Source organism: Cetorhinus maximus, chromosome X, assembly GCF_964194155.1.
Source record: "Cetorhinus maximus chromosome X, sCetMax3.hap1.1, whole genome shotgun sequence".
Lineage (NCBI taxonomy): Eukaryota > Metazoa > Chordata > Chondrichthyes > Lamniformes > Cetorhinidae > Cetorhinus > Cetorhinus maximus.
This window is the reverse complement of record NC_135917.1, coordinates 14,500,958-14,528,834: the sequence shown is the minus strand read 5'-3', so window position 1 is coordinate 14,528,834 and position 27,877 is coordinate 14,500,958. Positions and strand designations below refer to the sequence as shown.

Genomic DNA, 27,877 nt, shown 5'->3' with positions numbered 1-27,877 from the left:
TGAGAAAGTGGTGGTGAGCTCCCTTCTTGAACTGCTGAAGTCCATGTAGTGTAGGTACACCCACAGTGCTGTTAGGGAGGGAGTTCCAGGATTTTGGCCCATCGACAGTGAAGGAACATAAGAACATTAGAAATAGGAGCAGGAGTAGGCCATTCGGCCCCTCAAGCCTGCCCCGTCATTCAATAAGATCTGGGGCAGATCAGCCCCAGGCCTCAACTCCTCTTTCATGCCAGCTCCTCATAGCCCTTAGCTCCCCGATATTTCAAAAATCTATCTATCTCCTCTTTAAATGCTTTCAGTGATCTAGCCTCCACAACTCTCTGGGGTAGAGAATTCCAGACATTCACTACCCTCTGAGAGAAGAAATTCCTTTGCATCTCAGTTTTAAATGAGTCTCCCCTTATTCTGTAACTATGTCCCCTAGTTCGAGGTTCCCCCACTAGTGGAAACATCTTCTCAACATCTACCCTGCCAAGCCCCCTCAGAATCTTGTACGTTTCAATAAGATCATCCCTCATTCTTCTAAACTCTAATGAATAAACGCCTAACCTGTTTAGCAGTTCTTGATAAGTCAACCCCTTCATCCCAGGAATCAGTCTAGTGAATCTCTTTTGTACTGCCTCCAATGCCTGTATATCCTTTCTTAAATACAGGGGCCAAAACTGTACACAGTACTCCAGGTGCAGCCTCACCAACACCCTGTACGATTGTAACAAGACTTCCCTATTTTTAAACTCCAATCCCCTAGCAATACAGGCCAAAATTCCATTTGCCTCTTAATTACTTGCTGCACCTGCATGCTAACGTTCTGTATTTCATGCACAAGAACACCCAGATCCCTCTGTGCTGCACTTTTTTGGAGTCTCCCTCTATTTAAATAATAGTTTGCCTTTTGATTTTTCCTACCAAAGTGCATGACCTGACGCTTTCCTACATTAAACTCCATGTGCCAAGTTTTTGCCCACTCACTCAACCTATCTAGGTCCCCTTGCAGATTCCATATGCCCTCATCACAACATGCCTGCCCACCTATTTTTGTATCGTCAACAAATTTGGATATAACGGCCGATATAGTTCCAAGTTAGGATGGTAAGTGGCTTGATGGGGAACTTCTAGGTGGTGGTGTTCCCATGTGCTTGCTGCCCTCGTCCTTCTAGATAGTAGGTGTCGCAGGTTTATGAAATATAGTATTAAGCTAGTAGTACTTGCTTTGTTTAACTCTTGTACAGTGAAGGTTTTTGTTTCAAACGTGAACTCCCGTGGCATAATTTTTTCAGTTGATAACTGGGAGTTCGAATTTCTTTTTAAAAGTTAGTGGTCTCCACCAAGATCATGACATTAAGAAATTACCTAGAACTGAATGCAATACTCCAAATGAGATTTAAACAGATCTTTATACAGTAACATAATGTCTAACTAGTCCAGCCCCTTTGAGATGAAGCCTAACACTACATTCGTGTTTTAATTTTTATTATCTGTTCACTAGTTTTTAGTGATTTCTGTACATGGATCCCTAACTCTGCTCCTGTACAGTTTCCAGTTTTTCATCATTTACAAAACACTCTGGGCCAATTTTCCCATGTCTAAAGTGGATGACTTCACACTTGCCCACATTGAACTCCCAGCTGCCAGTTTTACCCATTTAATCTATCAATGCCCCACTGCAACTTTCAGCCACCATCTACACTACATAGCATGTCATCTAACTTAGTGTTATCAGTAATCGATGAATATGCGGCTCTCTATTCCTATACATAAATCACTGATAAAGTGAAAAGCCGAGGACCCAACACAGATCCCTGGGGGCAGCACTACACTCAGCCAATTTGAGTACATACCCATTCTCCTACAGTTTCTTACCTTCTAACCAATTCCGTACACATCAAAAGGTTGCCTCCAACAGTATGCACATCTGTATTTTCGAACAGTCTCTTGTGTGGCACCTTATTGAATGTCTTCTGGAAGCCCATACAAGTAACATCCATGTTTATGGAGGGTGGACAATGGAAAGACAAAGCATTGGAAGAATTAAAGCTGGAGGTAACAAAATTGTGGAGAGGGGCTTCAGTGGTGAGGAGCTGGGGGTGAAGAGGTAGCCATTCCTGGGATGGTGAAGGTAAATGGTATTGATGATGTTCAAGCTCAAGGTTGACCATGCCACCAAGGTTGAATATCATTATTGTTCAGTCTGAGACAGTGGTTGGGGAGGAGGATGCCATCAGGGGAAAATCAGGAGAGTTTGTGGTGCTCACTGAAAATAATGGGACTGTCTTCTCAATGTTCAGCTGGACGAAGTTAGGACTGATCCAAGACTTGTGGTAAACAGACAGTCTGACAGCACTGAACATAAGAAATACGAGCTGGAGTAGGCCATTTAAGCTTGCTCTGCTATTCAACAAGATCCTGGACGATCATCTGCCTCAATTTCACCTTCCCGAACTATTCCCATACCCTATAATTAATTCCCTTAGTACCCAAAAATCTATCAACTTCAGTCTTGAATATACTCAACGATTGAGCATCCCCAGCTCTCTGTGAATTCCAGAGATTCAGAACTCTGAGAGAAGAAATTTCTCATCCAAGTCCTTGATCAACCTCTTATCCTGAGACTGTGTCCCCTTGTTCTAGATTCCCCAGCCAGGGGAAACAATCTCAGTATCTACCCTGTCAAGTCTTTTCTCCTCAACTCCCCTCTTGGCCTTCTAGCTCTTACCTTAAATCTAAGCCCCCTGGTTATTGACCCCTCTACTAATGGAAAAAGTGCCTTCCTATCCACCCTATCTATGCCCCTCGTAATCTTATACACCTCTACCAGGTCCCCTCTCACCTTCGCTGCCCCAAGGAAAACAGCCCCAGCCTATCCAATCTTTCCTCATAGCTCAGACCCTCCAGCCCAGGCAGCATCCTGGTAAATCTCCTCTGCACCCTCTCCAGTCCAATCACATCCTTCCTATAATGTGGTGACCAGAACTGCACACAGTACTCCAGCTGTGGCCTAACCAGTATTTATACAGTTTCAGCATAACCTCTCTGCTCTCGTATTCTATGCCTGGGCTAATAAAGACAAGTATCCCATATGCCTTCTTAACCACCTTATCTACCTGCCCTGCAACGTTCAGGGATCTGTAGATATGCACACCAAGGTCTCTCTGATCTTCAATACTTTCCAGGGTCCTACCATTCATAGTGTAATCCCTTGCCTTGTTAGCCCTCCCCAAGCGCATTACCTCACACTTTTTCGGGTTGAATTCCATTTGCCACTGCTCTGCCCACCTGACCAGTCCATTGATATCCTCCTGCAGTTTACAGCTATCCTCCTCACTATTTACCAATTTTTTACCAATTGGTACACCCTACCAATTTTTGTCTCATCCGCGAGCTTCTTGATCATACCCCCAACATTTAAGTCCAAATCATTTATGTACACGACAAACAGCAAGGGCCCCAGCACTGAGCCCTGAAGGCCCCCACTGGAAACAAACTTCCAGTCACAGAAACATCCCTGTGCCATCACCCTCTGCTTCCTCTTGGAGCCACAGTATTTATATGGCTAGTCCAGTTTTTGGTCAATGGTAACCCCCAGGATGTTGATGGGTTGGGATTCATTGATGGTAGTGACATTGAATGTCAAGGGGCAATGGTTAAGATTCTTTCTTGCTGGAGATGGACATTGCCTGGTATGTGTGGCGCGAATGTTACTCGCCACTTCCCACCATCAACTTATACTCATTTGCGCCTTTTACATAATAAAACACCCCAAGGTGCTTTTCAAGAGCATCAACAAACAGAATATGACAGAGGCACATAAGGAGATATTAGGTCAGGTGACCAAAAGCTTGGTCAAAGAGGTCGGTTTTAAGGAGTGTCTTAAAGGAGGAAAGTGAGGTGGAGAGGTGTAGGGAGGGAATTCCAGAGCTTGGGGCCCAGGCAGCTGAAGACACAGCCACCAATATGGAGCAATTAAAATCAAGGATTCTCAAGAAACCTGAATTGGAGGAGCGCAGATACCTCAGAGGGTTGTGGGGGTGGAGGAGGTTAGAGACAGGGAGGGGTGAAGCCAAGGAGGTGTTTGAAAAACAAGAATGATAATTTTAAAATCGAGGCTTTGATTGACTGGAAACCAATATAAGTTAGCGGGCACAGGGGTGAACAGGGCTTGGCACGAGTAAGGACATGAGCAGCAGAGTTCGGTTTACCTCCAGTTTACAAAGGGTAGAATGTGGGATGTCGGTGAGCAGTGTGTTGGAAACATAACTCCTAGAGATAACAAAGGCATGGATGAGGGTTTCAGCAGATGATGAACTGAGGCAGGGGCAAAGCCATGTGATGTTATGCAGGTGAAAATAGGTGGTCTTACGGAAGGCCACTTGGTGGGAAGCACATCTCAGGGTCAAATATGACACCAAGGTTGTAAACATTGTTCTTCAACCTTAGATAGTTGCCAGGGAGAGGGATGGAGATGGTGGCTCAGAAACAGAAATGATCTGATCTTAGGATAAAGAAAAGGTCATTGATGAAGTAGCTAAAGGTAGTCAGGCCTAGGACCAATGTTTCCCTTAAAATGTCCTTGAACAATCTTTTGCACGGCCGCTCACATGCTTTATTTCTCTCAGAACACTGCAGGCTGCTGTGTAACTTAGCAGGAAAACTACCTACAACACTGCTCTGAGAAACTCCTGCAGTGATGTTCTAGAGTGGAAGTGTTTGGCCTCCAACAACCACAACCATCTTCCTTTGTGCTTGGTATGACTCCAACCAGCGGAGAGTTTTCTCCCTGATTCACATTGGCTCCAGTTTTGCGAGGGCTCCTTGATGCCACACTCAGTCAAATGCTGCCTCGATGTCAAGGGCAGTCACTCTCACCTCACCTCTGGAATTAAGTTCTTTTACCCATGTTTGAACTAGGACTATAATGAGGGCGGGAGCCGAGTGGTCCTAGCTAAACCCAAACTGAGCATTGGTGAGCAGTTTATTGCTGCGTAAGTGCCGCTTGATAGCACTGGTGACAGCTACACTGTTTTGCTGAAGATCGAGAGTAGGCAAATGGAGTGGTAATTGGCCAGGCTGCATTTTCCTGCTTGGTCAAAGCAGGTGGTTGTAAGGAACACCTTAATGGAGCAAAGAGAGATAGAGAGGCAGAAAGGCAGAGATATTTAGGGAGGGAATTCCAGAGCTTAGGGTCTCGGGTCTGATTACAGTCACCAATGGTGGAGTGATATAAATTGGGGGTGTGTTTGAGGACAAAATTTGAGGAGAGTAGGTATCTCAGACATATACCACTGCTCCCTCACTCCTAGTGGAGCAAGACATACCCAGGGACAGTGATGGAAGAGTCTGGGACATTGGCTGTAAGGTATGATTCTGTGAGTATGACTATATTGTTGCTGAATAGTCTATGGGGCAGCTCTCCCAATTTTGGCATTAGTCCTCAGGTATCAGTGAGGAGAACTTTGCAGGGTTGGCTGGGCTGGATGTGCCTTTATCATGTGCTAATTCAATATATAGGTCAGAGGCATGTTGTGCGCATGTTGTTTTTATTCTTATCCTTTTTTGGTACCGGTTTGGTACAACGCAATTACTTGCTGGGTCATTTCAGAACACAGTTAACAGACAACTGTTTTGATGCCAGACCTAGATAAGCAGATTTCCTTCTCTAGGACATTAGTGAACCAGTTCGGTGCTTACGACAATCCAACAGCTTTATGGCCACTTTTACTGATACTTGCCTTTTATTCCAAGTTTATTTCATTTTTTATTCACAAAAAATGAATTAAAACTCACAAAGATCCATGGTGGGATTTGAACTCAGCTTCTCTGGATTATTAGTCCAACAAAATATTAACTCGGCCAAAGCTCCAAAGTCGGATAAATCCTTTTGAAAGACAAGTACAGGAGGGATCTCAGAGCAGGGCCTGAGGGCTGGATCTGACACTTGCTGATGTTGAGGCCAGAGTGGTGCTGCAGGAAAAACCTAGACAACTACAAAAGTCTGAAGGAGATACACATCATTTAATTTACCTGAAATGTTGTGGTAGCTGTGCTTAGGTGATGTGGAGGTTCTATTGCTGCAACTGCTGTGCAGATGGAGATGCTGGTTTGATATGGAACAGGACAGCTGATTGCTGAGTTAGAATGGGAATTACAAGTGTGACAGAACAGTGACAGCCAACTGTTGACATGTGTAACGTTGGAAAATCCCTTGAGGAATTTTTTACCTATCCTAAAATGAAGTGTGTGGCACATGTACCAATTCTTCTCACTCCTGACCATATTTCAAGCTCTGCTCTTCTGGAAATTGATTTTAATTACCCCCTTCCCATTGCAAATCCTTAATTCCTTCCTCTATATAGTTGTGCAGCCTAATCTGTTTCAGTTGAGATCGAATCCATCTCTCCCTTTTCTAGTTAACATACTTGATCTCTATGGCATTCCCCCACCGAGTCCCAAAATACAGAATTCGGAGCCAATTTTCCTCGTAATTCAGTAGTATGTACTGGTTGGGCAGCATTGACAAGCGAAGTAAGAGAGACAGATGGAAATGGCTACTTTGAATAGGTCTTCACAATAGAGGGTGAGGATAAATTGCCAGAGATACAAAGAAAACCAAAAAGAAAGCAAGGGGAGGAACTAAAGACTGAAAACAAGTTAAAAAAAAATGGTAATGGATAGACTAAAGAGATGAAAGATAGTCAAGTCCCCAGGACCTGATGATTTCCACTCCAGGGTGTTATAAGAAGTGAGAGGAAACTGTTGATGCTTTAGCTACGATTATGATCAAAACTCTCACGATTCAGGAATTGACCTTCACTGTCGCTGGGTCAAAATCCGGGAACTCCCTCCCTAACAGCACTGTGGGTGTACCTACACCACACTGACTGCAGCGGTTCAAGGCAGCAGCTCACCAGCACCTTCTCAAGAGCAATTAGGGAGGCCTTGCCAATAGCGCTCACACCCCATGAGTGAATTATAAAAAGAGGGGATGACAGTTATGCTACAGCTGTGCAGAGCTTAGGTTAGCCCCCATCTGGAGGAACTGCATTTAGTTCTGGGGCACCACACATCAGAAAGAAAATATTGGTCTGTTGTGATATCACTAAGAGAATATGCAAACAGTGTACAAGTGTCAGCGTGGAACCAGGATGTAAAGCAGTCTGTGACTAGTAGGGTGTGATGTGTGTGTGTGTGTGTATGCGAGAGAGACAGAGAGAGTCTGTGCATGCGTCTGCGCGTGAGTTTTTGTGTCTGCGTGTGAGTCGGCATGACCACAGATCATAGCCCTGAATTGCGTACGTACATATTGAACTGTTTAAGAAAGACCTGTGTTTTTTTTTAAATGACATACAAGCAAATGCTGGCTAATGCTGTAAAGTAACCACCTGCTGGAAAATTGCTTTGTGGATTACTTGACCAACAAGGCCAGAGAGAACGGAATGTTGCACCTAAAAATGTGTGACACAGCCTACTTCAGACAGAGGCCCTTCAAAGGAAAAGATGCAATGCAAAAACTAAACTGTAATCTCCTGTGGTTGCGGAGATAATGAAGGCTGATTATCATCTCAGCAGAAACCATCTCCTATGAGTTATATCCCAGGTAGTGGGCATGATGTGAGTTGAAAAGAAAGCAGGTATGGGCGAAAGACATGTTTGCCTTTTCCCTTCCAGGAATACACGAGAAAAGGGGTTAAAAAGCCATCTGCAACACTAGTTGTGTGTGCTAGTTTTGATGTTCGGGGGTGTGCTGTGAATGTCACAGCTGAAGAACATCAACTAAGCATCCCTGCACTTGCAGGTAAAAAGTCCTTTTCTCTCTGATTGCTGGAAGCAAGTTACAAGTCACCAAAGTCACAGTCAAAAAGGAAACAGGACAACTGAGGTGTACAAAATTATGAGGGGAATAGATAGAGTGGACAGGATAAAATTGTTTCCCTTGGTAGAGAATTCTAGAACCAGGGGACATAGATTCAAGGTAAGTGGCAGAAGGTGTAGGGGGGGCATGAGGAAGAACTTTTTTACGCAGAGGGTAGTGGGTGTCTGGAATTTGCTGCCCAAGTTGGTGGTAGAGGCAGAAACTCTAAACTCTTTTAAAAAGTACCTGGATCTGCACCTTAAGTGCTGTAAGCTGCAGGGCTATGGACCGGGTGCAGGAAGGTGGGATTAGAAAGGGCACCTGGGTGTCCTTGGGCTGGCATGGACAAGATGGGCCGAATGGCCTCCTTCTGTGCTGTAACTTTTCTATGGTTCTAACTCCTTCAGCTAACCTGCAGAACCAAGAATCTCCAAATCCACTGCTCAACTGCTAAAGTCAGCTCTACCGGAATCACCCAACTTAACGGCCGCAATGTTTCACCATCTACTCCTCATAGATAAGCCAAAAGATTGATTTGTATACTTATTTTTAAAACATTTATTTCTGGACTCACTTCTCATTTCTAATCTGTGTGTGCTCTGTGTATATTATTTTTTTTCTGTTGTTTTAGCAACTAATAAACTCAGGAAAGCCTGGTTAAATTGGCTCCTTTTAAAATATAAATACATTTGGACGGGGAAAAGGTATCCAAGAGGGAAGGGATCCTTTTAAAACTAACCTTGTTGCAACCAACCGAGGGGGTCGGATAAAGAAGTGGAGCCAATTCATCCCTCCTAGTCCGGGATCATAACAAACTGGGGGACCTCGCCCCAGAACCGGTCGTAGAGTTAGTGTGTGTCTGCGCATGGCTTTTGTGTACACCTCTGCATGTGACGTTTTGTGAGCGCACCTCTGCTCAGGTTTGTGTGTGCATCTCTGCGTGTATCTGTGCATGCGCGTGTCTGCTAATAATTCTCATAATATTATTGAGATTTATTGCAATAGCAGATTAATAGGCATGTGTGTGTGTGTGTACGTGCGTGTGCGTGTGTTATTTAATTGAATTGGAGACAGTCGGTCTGGAGGCTTTGAATCATCAAAAGGAAGCTAGGTTTGAAAAGCTAAATACGTAAACATGGCTGAAGTCTTAGAATGTGAGGTGAGGAGAATTTGCATTTTAAATAAATCAGGGTGGTTTGAATTTTAAAGAGATGGTGGGATGTTACACCTAGCCGGAGAAGTTAGGCCAAGAAGTTTGTTTATTTTTCCCCAAAAGTTACTGGTAATATTAGCACCATGAAAAGATTTATATTATGAGAAAGGTAAAGTTTCAAAGACATATGGTAACAATGGGATTTACATTAAAAGACAGAAACATGTATAAAGGAGAAGAGGCAATGTCCACAAAATCACAGAATTTTAACGGCACAGAAGGATGACATGCGGTGTCCGTGTGCGTGTGCACGCATGGTGTGCATGTGTCTGTACGTGAGCATCTGCACGCACGCGTCTGTGCGCGTTGAATCTCTAGGTTAGACATCTTTGTTGAGCTCTCCTGTAACTTGTACATATTAGTAGCAGCCTTCAAATAAAAGAACCTACTTATAGTTTACCAATCCTTTTGTGAGATTGGTGAGTCTGCAAGAAACACAAAAGGTGGCAGCGGTATAAATCTGAAGACCACAGGAGGAGCCACAGGCAAGATTTGGTACAATTACAGGCTGTCTGCAGCAATGGCAGAGGCTGTATGTACAGTGAAACCCCAGGAGGCAGACTCCCTCTACAGACAGTACTCGAGCAGAACAGCGAGTTCCTTATTTAAAGGGTAGCGGATTGGTGGTGAGTGGAAACAATGAATCGGTTCAGGGTCGCATTGTGCAGTCAGTCTTGAGTCGGGCATTGGAATGTATCTATTCTGTGTATTCTGAAACGTCCCTTTAAATGTCTGCCACTGAACCTCTATTAACATATCCATTAACCTCATTTGCCAGTTGCCTTTAGCTAGCTCTGCTTTCATGCCCTGATAATTGCCCTTATTTAAGTTTAAAATACTAGTCTTGGGTGCACCTGTTTCTCCCTCAAAATGATTGTAAAATTCAATCATATTATGATCGCTGCTACCTAGGGGTGCCTTCACTATGAGGTTATCAATTAATCCTATCTCGTTGCTCAATACAAGGTCTAGTATAGCCTGCTCTCTGATTGGCTCCAGAACATGTTGTTCTGAGATAGTATCCCAAACACATTCTGGGCTAAATTTTGCCATCAGCGAGCAGGGGGCGGGGCCAGCAGCAAAATCGGAACCCCCGACGTCATCCCGCCCCATTTGAATATTCAGGAAGGCGGGAGCTCAGCAAAATCAGCTGTGGGCCCGCCGACCTGTCATTGGCCAATTGAGGCCATTGACAGGATCATTGAAACAATTAAAGGACCTGCCCGTCCAACCTTAAGGCTGGCGGGTCAGCCAGGAGCCCCGGCGGCAACTAGAAAAAACATGAAACCTCATCCACCGGTGGGATGAGGTTTCATGTAGGGTTTAAAAAAGTTTATTAAAGTTTCAGTGAAATTTATGAACATGTCCCATCTCGTGTGACATTGTCACATGAGGGGGACATGTTAAGGATTTTTTTTTTCTATTTTTAACGTTTTTAAAACTGTCAGCAATCTTCCTGAAGCTGCACTTAGCCTCAGGGAGATGTGCGTTCTTTTGTGCGCATGCGCAAAAGAGCGCACTCTCGCTTTTGGGGAATCCCCCCTGCCCACACAGGGAGCGCATAGCGCTTCCCGCTGGACGTCACGCTGGGCGAGCCTTAATTGGCCCACCCACGTAAAATGGCGGCGGAGTCACCTCACCAGCACAAAGAACCACTAAACCCTCATGAGGTTCTATTGCACCTTTGGTCCAAAATTGCAACAGGTTTATTCACTATCCGTGGCGATGACTTTCTCCTAGTCACTGGTTACTTTTACAAGTTTTCAATCATCCGACAATTGAAGGATATCTCAAGTGCATCTGTGGCAGATACAATGAGCACAATATTCGGTTTGTTCAGTACACCTGAGGTGATCATACCAGGCAACAGGGCACAATATACTGGCAGACCTTTTAGGGACATGTGTGCTAAATGGGGTATAAACCATGTATCAGTCACGCCACACTATCCCAGGTCTAATGGTCTTGCCGACTGAATGGTCCACATCAAGTACAGAGAAACAAAACAAGGTCGCCGTATTGCCATGTTATACTTGAGAGCAACACCTTTAGACATGGGCTTACTGTCACCAGTGGAATTCATGTTTGGGAGGCAAGCCATCACATGTCAGGCCATCACATGTCAGGCCATCACATGTCAGGCCATCACATGTCAGGCCATCACATGTCAGGCCATCACATGTCAGGCCATCACATGTCAGGCCATCACATGTCAGGCCATCACATGTCAGGCCATCACATGTCCAAATTCTCAGGAATACAGGAGAAACTTTGAGAAACAAGGGAGAATGAAGATGGCACACAAACAACATGCAGGCGTGGAACTCCCTAGTCCACATGTAGGACGAAAGGTTTGGGGTCATACATCCCACCCAAGGAACTGGTTTTGTCATGGAACTAAAATGTACAATGAGTCGAGGCAATACTGAATGAGGTGATGTTAAAGAGAAACAGAAGCCAGCTGAGAGAATTGTCCGGCTGTATACCACCCAGCCCTCCAATTGCATCAAGAACACATTCCAAGATGAACTCAGAGTGAAATCGTGGAAGACCACTATGAAAACAACCAGCACCACGATAATACACAGGATGACAACGTACCGACAAGTCAAAACCCCCCAAATGATACTGAAATGAGGAGTCTAGGGCTGGGATTCCGACAGGCATTGGGAACATTTGGGGAACCGTTGACTTTTAATGGCTCTCCAAATTTTCCCGTCCTGTCCAAGACGATGCCTGCCAGTGTCAGGGCCGGAAAATCCTGCTCCAGTTCTCAGGAAGGTTATATTGTCACGAGATCCAGAAAGGTTAGTAAACCACCTATACATTATGGAAACTCAAACTCTTAAATGATTAATGGAGATCTATCTTTTGTGCAAATAGTTTTCACATATCGATCATATATCTACTCTGACCGTATGTAATGTTTATCTTTGGAAAAAAAGGGGGATGTTGTGATATTGCTTTAAGAGAATATGTAATTAGCGTACGTGCCATCACAGAACCAGGATGTCAGCTTGTATATATTAGTGCTAGTCTTCAAATAAAGTAACCTATGTGTAGTTTACCAAACCTTTTTGCAACTGGCAAGTTTGCAAGAATGCAAGAAACATAACATGGGAGTGCAGCGCAGATTCCCCAGAATGATAGAAGAAAATAAAACTTGCATTGATATCACATCTTGCACAGTCACAAGATGTCCCAAAGTGCTTTACAGGCAATTAAGTGCTTTTGAAGTGCAGTCACTGTTGCACTGATGGAAACACAGCAGCCAATTTGCGCACAGCAAGCTCTCACAAGCAGCAACATGGCAATGACCAGATAATCTGTTTTAGCGGTGTTCACTGAGGAATAAATATTGTCCAGAACTCCACTGCTCTTTGTCAAAATAGTGCCATGGAATCTTTTACATCCACTCGAGAAGACAGACGGGACCTTGCTTTAACGTCTCATCCAAAAGATGACACTCCTGACAGTGTAGCACTCCCACAGTGCTGCACTGGACTGTCAGCCTAGATTTTTTATCTTGAAGTCCTGGAGTGGGACTGGAACTCAAAACCTTCTGATTCAGGGTGAGAGTGCTACCAACTGATTCATGGCGGACATGGTTATACTGGGGTCAAAAGGGTTAAATTATGAAGACAGGTTGCATAGACTAGGCTTGTATTCCCTTAAGTATAGAAGATTAAGGGCTGGTCCAATCGAGGTGTTTAAGATGATCAAAGGATTTGATAGGGTAGACAGAGAGAAAATATTGCCTCTGGTGGGGGGTAATCCAGAACAAGAAGGGTATAATCTTAAACTTAGAGCCAGGCCGTTCAAGGGTGATGTCAGGAAGCATTTCTTATACACAAACAATGTTGGAAATCTGGAACTCTCTCCCATAAAAACCTGCTGAAGCTGGGGGTCAACTGAGAGTTTCAAAACTGAGATTTTTGTTAGGCAAGGATAATAGGGGTTATGGAACCAAGGTAGGCAAATTGTGTTAGTACACCAGTCAGGCATGATTTAACTGAATGGTAGAACAGGCTCGAGGGGCTGAACGGCCACCTCTTGTTCCTATGTAGTGAGTTCTGTATTCTAATTTTCCTCAATGACTGGATTGAAGCGCTTGGGGGTGATGACTTGCATAAGTAATGCTGCAATAAAGAATTTCTGTTTGACAACACCCTCAAAAGGGAAAAGTCAGCAAAAAGTCAGTTTCAATTCAATTGAGAGGGAGCAGGCCCAGCTAATCTGGAAGAACATTTGCAAATAAGGCAACGCAAACAATAGGAATTGTTCAAACAGGAGATGATTAGGCTAGAGACTAAATACATTCCTGTACGTAAAGAGGATGCTGCAAAAGCTGAAGTTCATTGGGTGACTGCAGAAATTAAAATGAGCCTTAAATTAAAATGAGACTTTAAAGAGATACAATAACTTGCATTCATATAGCTCCTTTAAAATGGAAAAATGTACCAAGGCCTATCAGAGATGTGTATGAAAACAAAATTGAACTGAGTGGAAGTAGTAGGTATTAAAAGAGGTGATCAAAAGCTTGGTCAAAAGGTTTTAAGGAAGGCTTTAAAAGGAGAAGGGTGGAAAGGTTTAGGGAGAAAATTCAAGAGTGTGCAATGTTACCTCCAAACTGCACACATGAGCAAGCACACACAGAAACCTGGAAGAAACCACTTAGGCTGGAATCGAAGGAATAGAGGCACTGGGGAGGGCCATAGTAGGTTAGTAAAATAGGGAGGGGCGGCGCCTTTAGAGACAAGGATGCAAATTTTAATTTGGAAGCTTTGGGAACTGAGAGCTATTGCAGGTCAGTAAGGACTGGGGCAATGGCAAACTGGACTTGTTCAGATCCCGACAACAGAATTTTGGATGAGCTCAAATTTACAGAGTGTCGAGGATGGGAGGACCTCATATAGATGGCCAAAGTTACCAGGCACTTTCATAATGTAAATGGGGCAAAGACAATTTTCACTGGTCAGTGACCAGGAGGGAAAACATTTTTCAAGAGAGTAAAGGGTGAGGTTAAGTGAATTACATTGAATGTTGTTGGAACATAGAATGTCCAACCAGAAGTAGTAAGGGAATCAGAATCTATCATCGATTTTAAAAGGGAAGTGGATAGATATTTGAAAGAGGAAGGTCCAAAAGTTTGTGCGATCAGGCAGGAGATGGGGCGAATGAAAAATTTCTTTCAGAGTGACGAGACGGGGCATGATGACCTGAAGGGGGAAAGGGAAAGGTATGGGACGAAGTGGAGAGCTCTCCCAGAGTGCACAGGGGGTTGGGGGAATGGGAATGAGCTCTTCCAGAGAGAGTGCACAGGGGGGATGAGACTGAGCTCTTTTAGACAATGCTTAGGGGCACTCGGGGAATGAGACTTTAAGGGAAAAAATGACTCTGGGCATCTAGGTGTCAGTGAGAGGGTCAGCATTTAATCCCCATCCCTAGCTACCCTTGAAAAGGTACTATGAGTCACCTTCTTGAATTGCTGGAGTCTGTCTCATGAAGGTTTTTGCACAATGCTGTTAGAAAGTGAGTTCAGGAGGTGAGCCACTTGCTGTAGAATGTCTAGCCTCTGATCTTCTCTAGTAGTCAAAGTTTTTATCTGGCTGGTCTAGTTGAGCTTTTGGTCAGGGCACAGGTGTGCTAGGCTGATAGGAGAAAGAGTAATGGGGAAATGCTCTTTCAGAGAGGGCAGAGACATGGTGGCCAAATAGGGAAAGGTGAAGGGTAATGTGAATAATGGGATAGCCCCTTCATTGAGAGTGGGCAGAAGGTAAGTGGGCCAATACTGCTCCTTCAGTGCTGTAAAATTCTATAAAAGCAAAAACATTCAATGTTGAAATGCTGTCAGTGTTGTGGGGTCAGTGCTCCATTCTAACTCAGAAATCAGCAAGTCCAATTTCCATATAGTAACATATCATACTAACAATGTTCTTACCATCACTGTCTAAAATATAATCTCGAGGAAACATGATACCACAACCCATGATATCACCCTTGTAGCAGCGAGGGCCAAAGGGATCTCCCACTCCACTTCCTTGGAAAAGCTTGCCATCATCTGAGAAAAGAAATCAGAGAATTCAGTAACACACACACACACGGACACAGGTCCTGCCTTTCTCTCTTCCACACACCCAGGCACAGGTACACACACAAACTGACAACGTCCTCACACACACATTGGCAGTGACACACACAGATAAACTGCCACACACACACACACACACACAACGACATCTCCCAAATACAGAGATCATCTCTTTGCGGGCAGTGTGTGGGAGTGGAGCTGACTGGATTGGTTCACAGAGAATCAGCAGGGACTTGATGGGCTGAATGGCTTCCTTCTGTAATGACTCTAGGACTTTCACTCACATATTACAACAACAGCTTTCATTCATTTGGTACCTTTAACATAGTAAAACATCCCAAGATGCTTCACAGGAGTGTTATCAGACAAAATCTGACACTGTGCCACATAAGGAGATATTAGCACAGGCGACTCAAAGTTTGGTCAAAGAGGTAGGTTTTAAGTCATGCTTTAAAGAAAGAGAGGGTCAGAGGTTTAAAGAGAGAATTCCAAAGCTTAGGGCATTGGCAAGTAAAGGTATGGCCACCAACAGTAGGGCAAAGGAAATTGGGAATGTGCAAGATGCCAGAATGGGAAGAATAAGGAGATCCTGGAAGGTTGTAGGGATAGATTACATGCACAGAATTCCCCACCCATTGGCAATGTGTTTCTTTCACATCGATAGCTTGATATGCAGATAGGCAATGTCTTATGCACACATATCCCTACACTTGGGCAATGCACCTCACACACACAGAAAACTCGACTCTCATTCATGCCTTTGTTACTTCTAGACTTGCCTTCCAGTGCACTTTTGGCCAGTCTCCTACCTTGCACCCCCCATAAACACGAGCACATCCAAAACACTAATTCGCATCAAGTCTTGTTCACTCATCACCCCTGCGCTCGCTGGCCTACACTGGTTCCAAGTCTGGTAATAGCTCGATTTTTTAAATTCTCATCCTTATTTTCAAATACCTCATGCCTAGGCCCCTCCCTTTCTCTGTCACACTCCAAAATCTCTGAACTTCTGACTATTCTGACTATTAAAGAGACTTTCAGTGCTCCACCAGCAGTAGCTGTGCCTCCAACTGCCAAGGTCCTACGCTCGAAGGTCAATTTGACCAAGCTTTTGGTACTAATATACCCTGCAACTCGGTGTCAGGTTTTGTCTGATGATACTCTCCTGTTAAACTTCTGTTGAAGGGTCATGAGGACTCGAAACGTCAACTGTGCTCTCCTCCACCGATGCTGCCAGACCTGCTGAGTTTTTCCAGGTATTTCTGTTTCTGTTTTTGTTTTGCTCTCCTGTTAAACGCCTTGGGATGTTTTACTACATGAAAGCTGGTTGGTTAACTAGCACCGTTGTTGAGGGTTTGAACTAATTTGACAAAGGGAAGGGGAACAAGAACATAGCAGAAAGGAGCAGCAATGAAATCAGAGGACAAAGAGCTGTAAGCAGCTGTAAAATTAGAAATATCCAAAAAAATGCAGGATCCAGATTCAGAAAATCCACTTTGACAAAGGAGACATGAAACGTGTATGTAAGTCAATGCCAACAGTGGAACCAAGGAGGTTGGTGAACTGCAGGCACAAGCTGCCATGTGGAATTATGATGTGGTGGCATTAACAGAGACATGGCTCAAGCATGCATTCTTAACATTCCCGGTCATCAAGTATTCAGGAATGACAGAGCAGGAGAAACAGGAGATAGCATGGCAACATTGATTAAGAATGATGTTAGAGTTCTAAATAGAAAGGGCTTACTAGATGGCAAAAGGACTGAATCGATTTGGCTTGAGTTAAGCAACAGAGGGGGAGCTTTTTATACAGACATCCAAACAGTGAGAAGGAAGCAGATGAGTAACTTTGTCAGCAAATTTTCAAGGCTTGTAGCATCCAAAGTTAATATGGCCTAGATGGCAAAGGTGATAAAATTTAAAATAAAACAGAAAGACCAGGTTTATGACAAATGTAATGAGCAAAGTTCAGTTAATAACCAGGAACTCTGTGGACTATTAGTACAGGATGGAGAGTGGTAGTGTGGATACGGAATTGGCTCAATATTGGGAAGCAATATGGGTGGATTATTTTTTTAGCAGTTTCAGTGGTGTTCACCAAGAGTCAGTTTTGGGTCCATGACTCTTCACAATTTTTATAAATGAGCTAGACTTGGAAGCAGCATTATAAAGTTTGTAGATGATGCAAAACTTGGCAAAGTTGTAGATAGTGACAAGGATAGTTATAGGCTCCAGGATAACAGACAAGATGGTGAAACGGGCAGAAACACGGAAACGTGGCCCTGCATTTTTCGGATGGTGGGGTCTCGCTTCCCGCCATTCGGAGAGTTCCCACTGACTCCGACTGCCCTGCAGTCACTTCATGCTCGAATGGGCATTGTGCGGCTGCAGGCGGGACTTTCGCCCCTCCCTCAGGAAGCAGTCCCGCCTTAGAGAGCTGTCAGCCAATCAGTGGACAGAAGAGGAAATGCAGGAGGGTGTCAAAGCCGAAGTCTGGGCATCGGAGGCCCAGGTACGTTCGAGGGGTCCTAGGGTGGGGAGGGTAGGTAAGGCCTCGGGGGTGGTGTGAAGAGGGCGATCGGGATCTTGGGGGAGAGGCCTGGGGTGTTGGGGACAGTGAGGGGGGTGGAGAGGTCTGGAGGCCACCAGACCTTGAAGGGTGGAGGGGGGTGGGGGCGACTTTCCCTTCCCGCCAGAGATGTAACTCTGTTGATTTTCGACTTTCCCCCATACAAGTTCAATCCTCCCACCACCCTAAGAATTGAGGCCGGGTGGGAAACGGCACTTAAGTGGCAATTAATTGGCCACTTAAGGGCCTCAACTGGGGCAAGGACAGGCTTCCTGCCCAGGGCCTTTCCCGCCCCAGTGTAAAATCGCTGCATGGTCAGGGTGGACGGGAACCCGGAGGGAATTCCGTCCCTTCAATTTCCTAAAAACCTGCTGGCGGGGGTCATAAAATTCTGGCCATGGAGTTCAGTGTGGAGAAGCATGAAGTGACAGACTTTAGGAGGACTGATAGGGAAAGGCAGTAAGTTATAAATGATCTAAATTTTTCAAAATTTTAGATGGACAGCGAGACGTTGATATCTATAAACACAAGTCCTTAAAGGTGGCCGACCAGGTTGAGAAGGTGATCAAAAAAGCATATGGGTTACTCGGGTTTATAAATAGAAGAATAGAATATAAAAGCAAAGAGATCATGGTGGAACTTTATAAATGACAGCTTAGGCCTCAGCTTTAGGCTGGGCAGCACATGTCAGGAAAGATGTAAAGGTCAATAGCAAGGGAGATCAGGGATTAGGAGCTTCAGTTATGAGGAGAAATTGGAGAATTTGGGACAGAGAAGGATAAGAAGCAACAGAATACAGGATTTCAAGATGATGAGAGGGTTTGATATGGGTAAATGGAGAAAAGTTGTTGCCTCCGGTGAGTGAGTCAATAACTAAGGTCATAGATTAAATATTATTGGTGTGCGTGCACACAGACACACACACACCTCAACAGTCACGCGTACACTGGCACTGTATGTCTTTCATAAAGGCACTATAACACACAGGCAGACATCTGCTCCTAATCACAGTTGCTGTCTCAATACTCACACAGGTACAGCTACCTGCACTGTCACAATCACATACAGTCCCACATACACACTCGAATGGTCACTCCTGGTGCTTTGATACTTTTGCACTAACGGTGCTCTATTATACATGCGCATTGGCACCGTTCTATTACACACAGTGACGCCATACATTATATACACTGGCACTGTTATATATAAACCTCTGTGCATTGGCACCGTTACATTACACACACTGGCAACATTATGCATACACCTTTGCGCATTGGCACCATTACATTACACGCATTGGCGCTGTTTTATATATACACCTTTGTGCACTGGCACTGCTGTATTACACTCACTTGCGCCATTATACACACACCTTTGCACATTGGCTCCATTACAGTATATGTACTGACGCCGTTACATTATATGCATTGGCACTGTTATATGTGCACCTTTGCGCTTTGATACCTTTACATTACATGTATTGGGACTGTTTTATATATATATACATCTTGGCACATTGGTACTGATGCATTACATGCATTGGTGCAATTATACACACACCTTTGCGCATTGGTGCTGTTACATTACACACATTGGCACTGTGATATATACACCTTTGCGCACTAGCATTGTTGCATTACATGCATTGGCGCTGCTAAATTACACGCATTGGTGCAATTATACATAGACCTTTGCGCATTGGTGCTGTTACATTACACACATTGGCACTGTGTTATATACACCTTTGCGCACTAGCATTGCTGCATTACATGCATTGGCGCTGCTAAATTACACGCATTGGTGCAATTATACATAGACCTTTGCGCATTGGTGCTGTTACATTACACACATTGGCACTGTGTTATATACACCTTTGTGCACTAGCGTTGCTGCATTACATGCATTGGCGCCGCTAAATTACATGCATTGGTGTCATTGTACATACGCATTTGGACATTGGTGCTGTTACATTACATACATTGGTGGTGTGGCACAGCATTACATGCATATGTTTAACAACATACATTTTAATCAATAAGAAAAGACCATTCACTCCAATGAGCTTGTTCCTTTTGCATAGATCAATCCCACCTTATTCCAAATCATTTCTACGCTTTGCTGTTCCCTCCTGTGCAGTTGTCCATTGGCGCCATGGTCTGGACTGCACTCCTTCCAGGTATCGTTACTCCCAGCAGTCTCCAATGCTGAGCACGTGGTCGAGAGTAGCTCACCCCCTGAAGACTCCTGTACTTCCCGCCTCTTCCTACTCTTCCAGATGGCCGCCTATCTCCTATTCTGACCTCTCGCTGCCTGTGGGGTGTTCACCTCCTGGAAACTCTCATCCTCCCAGATGCTCCGCAGTAACTCCAGCTGCCCCCTCAAGCTGGGGAAATCCTGAGCTCGAGCTGTGGCAGCTGGAGACACTTTCTGGAGAAAAAGCTTGTTCTGATTGCTTATATGGACGTGTGTCAGGAAACTCACTGATGTCACAAACTGCAGTCAAAGAGGGTTCGCTTTGTAAACAAAAAGTGCCACTGATATTTTTCTCATTTTCGAAATTATATACAATATTTGATACTTCCCTATTGACATGTTCATTCAATAATGTTAGTAAACAATTCAAATAAAAGGTTCAGAAGGTGCAACAACATGCTCATGTGGCCAACGCCACAGGGCACAACTATTCACATCACTCTGTCCCGTTTCTCCCCTCCTTTCCTGAAGCTGTCCAGTCCTTGCTGGGGTACAGCAGCAGTGAATCTCTTGAACCTCAGCCAAATACCTTTGGGTGAGCGCATGGGACTGTTGAGGGCATCATAGTCGAGTCTGACCCAGTCCTTGTCCAATGACCATAGGCTTTTGCTATTTCCAGCAGGGGTCACTGGACAGTGATCAAAGGTTGAAGGCTTGGCCGAATTCCCCTCCCTAAGCAGGGGTACCGCTACTCGTGTCACAGCTAACTTGGCATACCCCTGGGATTGAACCTTCTGGCCTGCTATGCATCGGGGCAGATCGGCCCACTGAGCCATGTTCACTCCTGTTTTGTCTCAAAAATCAATGCTGTAAACGTTGGGAAAGTGGAGGGGACTTCAATGAGAATTAACTAAGTCACTGGATGCAGAAACTGTGGAAATATGGAAAATATTTCCAGAGCTGCCAAGCCACAGGAGTAGGATAAAAGGATATCTGATTTACACCAAATTTCAGATTAACGCTCAGTTTTACAATTCCAATTTAGCCATATTCCAAAACAGCTGCTTTCTATTGGACTTCACATTTCCGCAGCTTTACATCTAATCCCACAATGCGACTTCTCATTTATTGAGCCAAACTTTGCATATTTGTCTTGTATCCCATGTCCACTGACATCTTACCTACGTGCTGTATCTCATGGAAAAACTGACACTACATGAGCAAAGTAATAAGCAGAAATAAGTCCAATTGAAGGAATTCAAAGAAAAAACAAACAGCACAAGTTTTTAATAGGATCTGTTACAAAAACAAAACAGAAAATGCCAACATTCCTGTTCAAATCAGGAGCCTAGATGTTTTCAATTTCCCCTCTACTTAATAAGCTACATCAGTTAAATACTTCAGTAAAATGCTAACCAATGGAACTTTAAAATGCACATTAAGCCTTAAAAAGGTATTGGTTATCTGTGACCAATAATGGAATGCCCTAAAATAGGCTTTCAGTTCACAATGTGCTGAGTTTCACAATACAGTGGGCTGCATTTGTATGGATTGTGTGTTTGGTCTCTTTTTCTAATAGTTTACTTGGTCAACTCCATGACCTTGATTTGAATTAGCGATCGCTGTTCTTAAAAAAAAGGTTTCATTCCTCTGTCCTCGCAAACCACCACTCCACCTCCAACCTCCCTTTCCCCTCTCAAGTCCTTGAATGTGTTGTCTCCTCTCAAATCTGTGCCCATCTTACTTGTAACTTCAAGTTGACTTTCTCTAATCAACTTTTTGTTCCGCTACAGTACTGAAACAATTGTAATCAGTCACAAATTACATCCTTTAAGACTATGACTGTGGTAAGTAATCTTGTCTTGGCCTGTCTGCGATTTTTGACAAGGTTGACCACACCATCCTCCCTGAATGCCTCTGTTCTGTCGTCCAGCTGGGTGGGACCATCCTCACCTGGACCAACTCTATATTATCCAATCGTACCCAGAGAATCTCCTGCAATGGCTAATGTTCCCGCTCCTGCACTGTTGCCTCCAGAGGCCTCCAAGGATCTATTGTTGGCCCTAAGACATTTCTCATCTACATACTGCCCCTCAGCGACATCACCTGAAAACATCAGGTTCCACCATGTATGCTGCTCATACCAACTCTTGCCTAATCATCTCCTCTCTTGAACACTCCACAGCCTCCAAGTGGTCACGCTGTTTGTTCAACATCCAGTATTGGATGAGCAGGCATTTCCTCCAATTAAGCATGGAAAAGACCAAAGCCATTATCTTCAGTCCCCACCACAAACTCTGTTCCCTGGCCACCAATTCCATCCCTCTACTTAGCAACTGTCTCAGGCTGAACCAGACTGATTGCTGGTTCTGCATCCTAACTGATCCCAAGCTGAGCTTGTAGCTCCACATCCTTTCCAACACAAAGACCACCTACTTCCACCTCCATTGCATTGCCATCTCCACCCCCGCCTCAGCTCATGTGCTGCTGAAATCCAGGTCTGTGCTTTTGGTGCTTCTAGACTCGACTATTTCAACGCTCTCCTGGTGGCCTCCCATCTTCCTCCAAAAACTTGAATTCACCCAAAATTCTTTTGTCCATATCCAACTCATCACAAGTCCCATTCACCCATGTGCGCTAACCTACTTTAGCTTCCGGTCTGGTACTGCCTCGATTTTAAGATTCTAATCCTTGTGTTCAAATCTCCATATGCTTCTCACCATCTTTGTAACCTCTACCAACTCAACTACCCTCCGAGAACTCTGCACTCCTCCAACTCTGGCCTCACTCATCCCCCACTTCCTTTAACAGTCTCAGCCCCTAAGCTCTGGAATTCTCTCCCCAAAGCTCCCCTTCCTCCTTTAAGAAGCTGCAGAAAACCTACCTCTTTGACTAAGCTTTTGGCCACCCCATCCTGATATCTCCTTCTTTGGCATGATTTGAATTTTGTCTGATTGCATTTCTTGGGACACTTTCCTACTCTAAAGGTTATGCAAATACAAACTGTCTTATGTCGAGCTATTCACCTCCAGCCTGAGTCAACCCATGAGGAAATGCGCACTGAAGCTAAGTTGGGCCCACGTAGAGAATTTGTCCAGCACACTGCAACCAATCCCTTTCCTTCTCAATGTTTCCTGGCTGGCTACCCAGCGTGAGTGCGGGCATGGAAAGAGGAAAACTTTTAGGTCAATTTTCTGGACTTGAGGGCTTTGGCACAAAACTAAGCCGCCACCTTTGACATCCTGAATTTTATCAGCTTGGATGCAACTAGAGCCTCTCTCAACTTTCCTCGGAACCTCTGGCAGAGCTCACAAGATACGAGGTTGGAATGTATGGAAAGGTGCCATCAGTTAATGGAAAGACTTTGTGGTTCATAGATTCTTAATGCAGAACTTGGCGCAAGTCAAATATGTTAAATAAAAGATCTCAACTGTACTATTCTGAAGCACGGTCCACAATGGGCAGGCGTTCTTGGTCACCTCCTCAATGCTCAAGCCCAGTGAAGCACAAAGCCTTACACGCCCTGCTTCGTCCTTTCTTGCCCTGTAGACACCTGCCATAACATGGCATAAGCCCCAGTTATGTGTAGTGCTACCCACATGTACACATCTTGCTTTTGTTTGTTTGTATGCATCAACAACTGCTTTATTTTAAATCTGTACATACTTTAAATCATTTAGATAAACTTACAAAGTAGTTATAGCACAGGAACATGCTATCCTGCCCAACTGACCCATGTTGCTGTTTATGCTCCGCATGAACGTCTTCCTACCCGTCTTCGTCTAAGCCTATCAACATATCCTTCTATTTCTTTCTCCCTCATGTGCTTATCCAGTTTCCCTGTGAATGCATCAATACTATTCACCTCAGCTATTTCTGGCAGCAAGTTCCACATTCTCACCACTCTCTGGGTAAAGAAGTTTCCCCTAAATTCCCCTGTTGGATTTATTAATGATTATCTTATATTTATGGTTCCACCCATAAGTGGAAGCACCTTCTCTACGTCTACCCAGTTAAACCTTTTCATAATCTTGAAGACTTTGATCCGGCTTCTCTTTTCTAGAGAAAAGAGCCCCCACCTGCTTAATCTTTCCTAACAGGTACAACCTCTTAGCTCTGGTGTCTCTAGTAAATCTTTTTTGCACCTCCTCCAGTGCCTCAATATCTTTTTTATAATATGGAGACCAGAACTATTCACAATACTCCTAGTATGGTCTAAAAAAGGTTCTGTACAAGTTTATCAGAACATCTGATTTGCAATCCAACCCTCTTGGAATGAACACCAGTGCTTTATTTCCTTTTCTGATGGCCTTGTTAACCTATGTTGCTACTTTTAGTGATTTCTGCCTCTGTACCCTGAAATCCCTCTGTTCCTCTACCCCATTTAGAGACACTTTTTCCAAAGAGTACGTGATCTGCTTATTCTTCCTACTAACGTGCATTTAACCTTGCATTTATTGATATAGAAGTTCATTTGCCAAATACACTCTCTTAACTTCTAAATGACCTTTTATTTAAAACACACACAGAATAGCCGCCGATAACTCTTTGAGAAAAGTTTCTTCTTGCTGACAGGAATAGCACTGCAAAACACGCCAAAAATTTAAAAAAAACACAGAATATAAAGCTGAGGCTAAAAACTAACTGCTTGACTCCCCCTCTCTTCCCCCCTTCCCTTCTGCAATCTTGTCTTGTGATTAAGGCTACTCCACCATATTAGAAATACTTTGACTCGCAAACAGCAGCTAATCCTAGCAGAACTACTGCATTCTGACACAGTATGCTCAGCAGCAGTTCCCAACAACTTGACATGCGGACTTCAGTTATCAAAAATCTACAACATGAATTTTTTTAATGACTTTCTGCTGTTGGTATAAGCCATAAAGCCAATGATGCCTACACAGGAGATTTTTTGGGGAGCTTAAGTTTGTTTTGAAGATATTTGTTTTGAGCTTTCAGCACATTCAATACTGGGAAATTGAACAGTGTGACCATCAAATACTCCCAAAGCTCATACAGCATGGGTAATATAGAGGCACTGCCAACAATCCAGGATGGGTGCAGCATGGGATAGATACAGAATAAAGCTCCCTCTACACCAGGGGGTGTCCAACCTTTTCACATGAGGGGCCACATTTCAATTTTTTTCTTACTCACGGGGCTGGTAAGGAAATTTCAAAAGGACTAGACATTCAGTATCCATTTTCTTTTTCTCGCCTAACGGAGCCGCCATCTTGGTTTTGATAAATACTATGGGTGGGCACTGTTTGAGATAGATACCGGGCACATATTGATACTTGAAATTAAGGATTTTGAAGTCAATAGAGAGAAAAACTTTTAAGTCTCCAAGTAACAGAGTTCAGAGGTCTCTTGTGTACTTCTAAGTGTTGGATTGTTTTTCCCTAGGGTTGCTGTCAGAGAGAAACGCACACACCCAACACATAGCATTTAAAGCTTCATTTCCTCGACAACTGATGGCTTCAGGTCGAAGGCTTCTCCATGCCTCGCATGATAAAGGGGAGCTTCTCTTTACCTCACTCACCGGCTACACGGGTTCCCACAATCAACAGGCCACCATTGCTGGCACAGCTCATCTTAATGAACAGCTCACGTGTCACTGCCAAGTGTGACACATCAGGCAGCAACATCACAGTGTGCCCCAGTTGTCTGGGCATTTATCAGAAGGGATGCTGGGATACCTTCCAGAAGTCGGCGGGGTCACTTGCAATCAAGTGTTTGGATTGAGTCCAGTTGGCGGGCTGGATAAAAAACTTTGGCGGGCCAGATTCTGGCCCACAGGCCATACATTGCATAATCCTGCTCTACACTGTTGCCAACATACACTCCCAGGGCACATGCAATAAGGGGTTAAATAGAGTAAAGCTCCCTCTACACTGTCCCCGTCAAACACTTCCAGGACAGGTACAGCACAAGGTTAGATGCAGAGTAAAGTTCAAGGGACTAAATGACCTCCTCTTGTTCCTACGTAACAGCTTCAAGGGACTGTGTTGCCTCCTCCTGTTCCTATGTAACAGACTTTATCAGCTGAATAGCCTCCTCCTCCTGTTCCAGTGTAACATGCTTGAGGGGGCTGAATGAGCCTCCTCCTATTCCTGTGTAACATGTCTGGGGGGGCTTAATGGGCCTCCTCCTGTTCCTGTATAACAGGCTCGAGGGGGCTTAATGGGCCTCCTCCTGTTCCTGTATAACAGGCTTGAGGGGGCTTAATGGGCCTCCTCCTGTTCCTGTGTAACAGGCTCGAGGGGGCTTAATGGGCCTCCTCCTGTTCCTGTATAACAGGCTTGAGGGGGCTTAATAGGCCTCATCCTGTTCCTGTGTAACATGTCTTGGGGGGGGGCTTAATGGGCCTCATCCTGTTCCTGTGTAACATGTCTAGGGGGGGCTTAATGGGCCTCCTCCTGTTCCTGTGTAACATCTCTGGGGGGGCTTAATGGGCCTCCTCCTGTTCCTGTGTAACAGGCTTGAGGGGGCTAAATGACCTCACCTCCTCCTGTTTCTATGCACCTATGTAAGGCATTCACAAAGTTCATCACCTTTCACAGTTGCCTCTTGTTCCCTTCTGAAAACATGCATCCAAAGTAAGAAAGTCAATTAAATGACAACAATAGACATGCCAGGTATATATCAGAACTAAAACCACTGACTAAGGTACAGGGCAATAATTGGAGTGCTGTTTTTGAAGCTGTTTTGTCTCTTGACTATAACACAGAATATTTGATGATATATAATGGGGCATTGACTATAGCATGTACTTCATCATAACAAAGCATTTGGAGGAATCTGCTATGGTGCTGAAATCGCTATTTCCACAAGTCATTTTTATTCACTCCCATTAGTTGTATTGATCAGTTTTGTGCTGGAACTCTCACTGTTTTAACTACACTGCCTTCATCTGGTGGTATAGGTGTTGATGAAGAGCTCAGCACCTCTGTTGATTAACACTTTAAATAGCCAAGCAAGCCCAGGGATTAACCAGCTGTTTAAAGTGCCAGTTAGCACAGAGCAGCATTAAACTTAGACTGCCTGCTTGGAACTGAATGAACAGAATGTCAATGTTAAGAGCAGCTGATATTAATAATACTGCTGTTAACAGGAGAGGGTGAGAGGTAAGGGTGAGAGCTGTTAAAACTGTGCAAGGTATAGGGACTATACAGGGAATTGAAGATAGCATCAAGTCAGATCTGTCAATGGCAGATACATTAATAAGTAACGAGCTCCATTTTCCCAAAGCCTAAGCTGCTTTTTGAGTCAAAGGTTGACTAAGTTATGCAGATACTGCCTGACCTGCTGAGTATTTCCAGCATTTGGTTTTGATTTCAGATTTCTCCTCCCACTGCACCTCTTCTGTCTTGATACCATAACTTTTGTGGACGTGAAAAATAAAACATCTGAGTGGCTTCCAACCTGCTCCCATTCCTGTTGTTGGGGTTCCGGAGAATGGCCCACAAACACTTGCCTACCGGTTTTGCATCAACTTGATCTGTGACCTCTGACAACAGTACAAACGAGTGCTGGGTGACACACTGACCCTTCAACTCTGGATCGCGGGTTCAAATCCAGCACAAATCAATAGAGGGAGTGTTACTCTGATACTGGCTTGTCTCATATGAAAGTGCGTGCTCCTCACACTTCCCATCAACCTCTTTTACCTTGCAATCAATATTCAGGTCTGTGCCCCATTAGCCTCTGAAGCAACAGGTGAAGAGTTGTTACACTCTGTTTTAACTTATTGGTTCAATGAGTTGGCGTTCATTTCTTTATTCTATTGCGTCTTCAATCCCCACAACCCCCACCCCTGACTTGTCTTGCTAATTCCTTCAGTCTGCTACTTCCTAGTTTTGATGTTGGCCAAGTAGAAGCTTCTCTCAATTTATCTACGTTTGCTAGAGATTAGTTATTACTTTTGCACCTGGCTTATCATTTCACTCAAAGTTTCTTCTGCCTG

General features: G+C 44.2%; 1 protein-coding gene across 3 annotated transcripts in view; it reads right to left on the bottom strand.

Moving 5' to 3' along the window:
• LOC144672651 (SPRY domain-containing protein 3-like) overlaps positions 1-27,877 on the bottom strand; it is a 275,765-nt gene that overhangs the window by 14,409 nt on the left and 233,479 nt on the right. For 2 of the 3 annotated variants that reach the window (XM_078534526.1, XM_078534527.1), the window contains exon 9: positions 15,001-15,120. The exons of the other annotated variant lie outside the window; for it this stretch is intronic. In XM_078534526.1, coding sequence (XP_078390652.1) covers positions 15,001-15,120 — 120 coding nt within the window. The remainder of the gene's footprint in view (positions 1-15,000; positions 15,121-27,877) is intronic. 3 annotated transcript variants of the gene reach the window in all.